General features: G+C 46.0%; 1 protein-coding gene across 1 annotated transcript in view; it reads left to right on the forward strand.

The window, feature by feature from the left end:
* Positions 1-5,787, forward strand: part of LOC119109992 (immunoglobulin domain-containing protein oig-4-like) — a 7,064-nt gene extending 1,277 nt beyond the window's left edge. Inside the window, exons 2-3 of the mRNA XM_037233740.1 lie at positions 315-464; positions 5,444-5,787. Of these exons, the coding sequence (XP_037089635.1) occupies positions 315-464; positions 5,444-5,596 (303 nt within the window). The 3' untranslated portion in view covers positions 5,597-5,787. The remainder of the gene's footprint in view (positions 1-314; positions 465-5,443) is intronic.
* Positions 5,788-6,062: the final 275 nt, after the last annotated feature.

Consider the following 6,062-nt stretch of genomic DNA (forward strand, 5'->3'; position numbering starts at 1 on the left):
AACCGCGCATGTGTTGTCGCTTCTTTCGTCTTGCGCCATACAAATAGTCTTACTGGTTGTGGTGGGGCAACAGCCACGTGAAATCATGTGATATACAAGCATTTGTTCTTTTGCCTGAATGCTGCTGGAACAATGTGGAATAGTCGCACAGGGATTAGTAAGTTTTCAAGCACATAAAGCAACAGAGACCTGCAATGCATTTGTTGCCTACCGAGCATCGAGCTGCACTTTCTCAGGCGGTGTTTAAGCCTATTTCAACAGCGTGTGATTCGCTACTACCCGCACACATGAAATGAAGTTCTCCCGATTTCCAGAAGGCGCACATAGTGAAGGCATCCCACTTCGAATCCATGTACGAACTGGGCCACAAGATATCATTTATATGCGTGGCCAGAGGCAACCCTAGGCCGACAATCACATGGCGCAAGGACGGACAGGAGATACCTTCGCACAAATTCCTGAAGGTAAGTCAGTGCTCTAAGCTCCTGAAGCCCTAAGCTCCGCTGGTTGTAGTGTGCATGCACCGCGGGTTGTTGCTGTACTGCGGACTCCGAGATTTTGACGAGAGCATTTTTTTATTTTTTCTACAGCCTCAGCGAATGAAGTCTGAGGGCGATTCTGTGACTCGTAAAAGGCCTTTCCGTGGAGCTTTTGGGGGCGAAAATTTGTATGGTATATCTACACGTGTATATATATATACATATATATATACATACATATATATATATATATATATATATATATATATATATATATATGCGTGTGTGTGTGTGTGTGTGTGTGTGTGTGTGTGTGTGTGTGTGTGTGTGTGTGTGTGTGCGCACGCGCGTAAAAATGTAATGATCGCAGAACACATCAGTGATTTTGCACTAAGGATCTTTGATCTTAACGATACTGCGATTTCCGAGGCAAAAGCCCGCAAACTTGAACGGTAAGGTCGTCAACGCTGAGTCAGCGGTCGTTCTAATCAAACCTGTCTTGAAGAGGATGTTCTGCCAAAATATACCACCACGCAGACACACACACACACACACACACACACACACACACACACACACACACACACACACACACACACACGCAGAGAGAGGGAGAGTGGAGAGGAGAGAGAGAGAGAGAGAGAGGAGAGAGAGAGAGAGAGAGAGAGAGAGAGAGAGAGAGAGAGAGAGAGATATATATCTATATATATATATATATATATATATATATATATATATATATATATATATATGTAGTCAAGTTTTTCCTCTTACTTCTTTGCATTGCATGCATTTTGATGAGGTTTTCAAGGGTTTTCAATTTATCAGTAGAGCTTCACTTAACTACTTCCGCTTCTTTGGCATTCGCTTGTCACATTAACTCAGCATTTATGGATATGAATGACGTCAGGAAAAATGAACGCTAGTGTCTGGCACAGCAGAGGGGTAATCAATTTAACAAGAAATTCACTTGTGGAAATCTTAGTATGTTTATCCCTAGACCACGTGTTTTGTCCTGGTATGTACCTGTTTTGTGAAACTAGCCTTAAAACGAACTGAATATCCAAGTAGGCAATCTTTTAAACAACGTAAGTTGTTCAGTGCATTAGCGAGAAACATTGTTTACATAGATAAAACAGTGGTAGTTGCTTTATTCTTGGAAAAAAACCGGAGAATGGAGATATATTTGGGCTGATATTTCGGCAACATGCTTTTATCGAAAAAATAGCAGAAAACTCCTGCCATTGTTTCGATAAAGGCATGTTGCCGAAACATCAGCCCAACAATATCTCCATTATCCTGGTTTTTCTCCGAGTAATAAGGCTAATACTACTGTCTGATCTAAACAATCTTTTCCAAAACCAAAATGTCCTTCTAAAGTGTCAATGCGCTAAACGCTATAGGAAGAAATCGAAGTCATAATGTGGCGTTTCATTGAACTTGCAAGATAATGACATCACATTTTTAATCAGGATAATGGTATCCTAAGAAAAATGTACCAGTTCGCTTGAGAGAGAGGAAGAAAGAGTGCCTCAAGCTCTCATACCATCTATTATGCAATCATTTTGATCAATTTGTGTTGTGCGGGCACAACATAGCCCAACCGTTGGGAAAGCAGATCAAATGCATCACTTTTGTAGTCGTGAGCCGGGAGTGCAGTGGCGTTTCTCCCACCGCAGCGACGGCTTCAAACCGAAATGAAGAGGTTATCAGAAACATTCTCAGGAAAATGACATTGCCGATCAAATCGAGCCCGTCTCATCTATTTATATGAGTGAGAGGTTCAATGTGGCACGCTCTTTTTGAAGAATATTCCGGCCTCACTATGGTCTTGGTACCGACTTCCTCTTCCGACCTCACTATGGCTTTGGTACCGACTTCCTCTTCCCATCGGTCATGCCCGCATCGCCTGCCCTTGTTTCGCATCCCAGCATACCCCTTCCTCGTTCTTTACGTTATGTGACAGCGCACAATCTTCCACCCGCTCCTACCCATCTTGCTCGGCGAAGAGTATCCCATCCAAGTCGACAGGTTCTTCACTGTTCCCATAAGAGAAGGCTTTTTCACTCCAGGTAGTCTTCTAGACCCATCTCGCGCACATTCCTTACATTATTCGTGTCTAATCAGATATCATCAAACCATCACGTTTCCCCACCAATCGTTGGCTTCACCCCACAGCTGTGGATAAAGAAATCAGACAGCTGATTGCACAACTGACGAAAGATGTGCGAAGCCACACCCAAACCGACAGTCACACTCACTTCCCAACGAGTTCAGTATATTGGGACTCACGTGGCAGGTTATGCCGAAGTCCAACAGAGAGATTATTACTCATAACGAAATTCAGAGCGTAGCGATTGTTTCGTTTATATGTTTCGTCAGCGAGTGTTTTTTTGTTTATCGTTAGGCATTGTTTCATTATCGACTGTTTCGCTCATGATCACTTGGTAACACATTGTGTGCGATGGAATGCCTGCTAAAGGATCACGCCGGACAACGATCATGCGGAATGAACAACGTAATGGAAGGTGATCGTACCAGATCAAGATCAATGACATATAAGATAACAAATGAGACAAGAGACCATATGACCAAATTTCGGGGGATAAAGATCGTGAGAGGACGATGTCGTAAAGGCAGAATGCGTGCAGGATGGAAATCGTAGACAGAAAATGCATATGATAGAGGTCGTGCGGGATAAAGGTTTTCGGGATAGTAATCGTGTGGTAAAGTGACATAAGAGGTGAAGGTTGTAATGATAAAGGCTGGCACAACACATACATTATACGGAATAGAGATCACATGGACGATTCCCTTTCTAAGGCACGGCTTCCCCAGAAGAAACAACCGGCAGTTAGCGCCGGACCGGCCAACGATACTCCCCCTCCCCCACCCCTTTCCCGCACTGCAGTCGCAGGACGGAGCGGGGTGTCTGGGCGGAGGATGGTGCCAACGGAAAATGCAGCTTGAGCCGAGCATTCAGCTTTATGGTGAACACCTGCCTTCTGAAGACATTCTCCTAGTGAGCGCTGGAAATTCGCGAGAAATTATGGCAATGGACGCCGACCAGCTTCCTTGGCAAAAGCCCGTGAGACATGGTATTATACTTTACTTATTGTACGGTTGAATGCTAGATTTGCGCGAAAATTTTCATAAAACCAGCCCAGCAATGATCCATAACCCAAGACCATTAACATTTTGTGTGCATTTTTTTCAAAATTGGTGCTTAAGACATCTTTCAGATTTCCGGCACTAGGTGAAGAGTTGAATGAGGGAACAGAAAAGACGATCATGGCAAGCCTCAGTCTTCCACAACTGAATATGCCACATCAGATAGTGCTTCTACCTTTATTTTTGGAAACCTGCACCCACGGTGGTTGCGCTGATAATCTCGCACGATCTATCGCCTCGCTGATTATCGATAAGCGATCATTAGCTTATTATCTCCTTTGGATCTTTTACTTGTCATCATTTGCAATACGATATTATTCCCGACGATGTTTCTCCGGAAGGAAAATGCTGAGTGCGCTGAGTGTCAGTTGACTAAGAGGCTACACAACTTATTGCTTGGAATTCCTTGCGTATCGCGTACCTTGACTGTATTGCGACCTTGACTGGTTTAGACAGCTGACATGACTCTTTGTCTTCTTTTGGGATAAAAGGCTATGCCGGACGGACACCAGACATGACGTCATACGTGCGAACCACTCGGCCGCTTTTCAGAGTTTTAACGACAAGCTCATCATTCGAAAACTGTGATACACTTATCATGTGCAGGTATTTACACTAAAGTCCTCCGCCTCGTGTTTTTTTTTTTTTTTTTTTGGTAGGGGCCACAGTAAAGACATTAATGGGAAAACTTCTGATATACAGACGGTTGCTTCCGGTGTCCTGAGGTGATCGCTTCCGGTTCATCTCCCCGTTTTCTTTGTTTATTTATGCCCTCCGGCGTGACATTGAATCCGGCTGTCTTTTGTACACCAGTGACGTCAAAAATTTCGCAGCATTGCCTCTCCAACTGGCGGGCCGCAGCCACAACGGGACGTTGACCGTCTGTAAGCCCGGTCTGTCAGTTTAGGACTGAGGCGCATGCTAGTCCAGGTGAAATACTATATTAGTGTAACGGAGCTCAACATGTCAGCTCAGTTCCAGACCCATGAGCGGCACGACACAAAGCTCAGTTTGCCGCTCGTGTCTCTGGTGTAGTCAGAGCTAAACGAGCACTTAACGTTTTCACTTGGTCTTTTTGGGCTACCTCGGGCAGCTGTTGTTGTGGTTATCAACGTACTCATATTCAATTCGCATTCGTATGAGCTGAAAACGTGACCACGCATTACGCGGTCATTGGTGTCTGGAATCTTATCACTCGAAAACCCTGCCGGTCGGATGTATGTTCTGTTTTTTACCGCGCAAGAATGATTTCACAGGCTATCACGCTACATCAAAATCCAACAATGGTGTAACGAGACGGCAACCAAGCAGTTTATAATGTATCTCAATGACAAGGTTCTATAACGTCATTAGATTAACGTCAATGTTGTGCGTTGATTTTATTTTAGGCTGCATGACTATTTCTTAGATGTTTAATCGGTATTCGACAACAATCCAAGGTAATCCCTGAGAACTCCTCGCCCAGCGGTGGTTAGAATTGGTGATCAAATTTGACTGGACACTGAAAACTACTTTCACAAAGAGCTCCAGCAGATAGGGGTCCGACTCAGGCCGGGAAGCTGCGACACGGTGGATCTACGGCGCTTATTAAAGTTCCACCTCTCAGACGCCGTGACCAGCCGGCAACCAGGTCTTTTCAGGTGTGGCGGCCCAGTGTCGCAAGCCTGTGGCGAAACCTTCGCTTTTACGTGCTGTGGTCGGGTCACTGGGACATCGCGGGTGGGTGACCATCCAGCCGCCTTAATTTTCCAGGCCTCACCCTCCCCTCACGGCTTGCCTGCCCTGTGTTTCAGCTTTGGGAGTGGAAGCTGACCGACAGCCGGTTGAAGTCCAAGATGGAGATCGACCCCGCCTCCCAGATGGACAAGGGCATATACCAGTGCATGGCAGACAACAAATACGCGATTGACGTGCGTGCCTTCCGCACGTCGTACGGCGAGAACTAGGCTGCGCCTCACCCACTTATATGTAGTACGCGACGGCGTGGTCCGAGCCGAATGTCAGCTGCACGGTATTATAGCACGCCAAGGATGTGATGCGTCGTTGCGTGCGAAGAAACGTGCCATGCCGATGAGCGCCCTCGTCGAATGAGTGATACGCAAAACCTGTGAACCGGTGTGGCGTCGTGCGCCTCTTGGGCAGTTTTTGTTTGTTCGCGTTGCGTGTACACGTTTTGGCTGGCATTTAATGGTGCACACGCCGTCACAGCGGTGAGGAAGAAGGTCGCTTTCAATAAAAGAGCAGCAAACCAAGGTCGTTGGACTGCATCGTACCACAATGAACCTCCTGACGTAGTAATGATCCGCGGAGGTAGTCAGCCGCGGTAGAACACCTAGGATGCGCATTTTGAGTGCCTCCCCGTGAACGGCAGGACGAGGGCACCGCATAAACACACACTCATACTTCAGTCTT

This window comes from Pollicipes pollicipes, unplaced genomic scaffold (assembly GCF_011947565.3).
Source record: "Pollicipes pollicipes isolate AB1234 unplaced genomic scaffold, Ppol_2.1 Scaffold_7231;HRSCAF=8579_pilon_pilon_pilon, whole genome shotgun sequence".
In the NCBI taxonomy this organism is placed as follows: domain Eukaryota; kingdom Metazoa; phylum Arthropoda; class Thecostraca; order Pollicipedomorpha; family Pollicipedidae; genus Pollicipes; species Pollicipes pollicipes.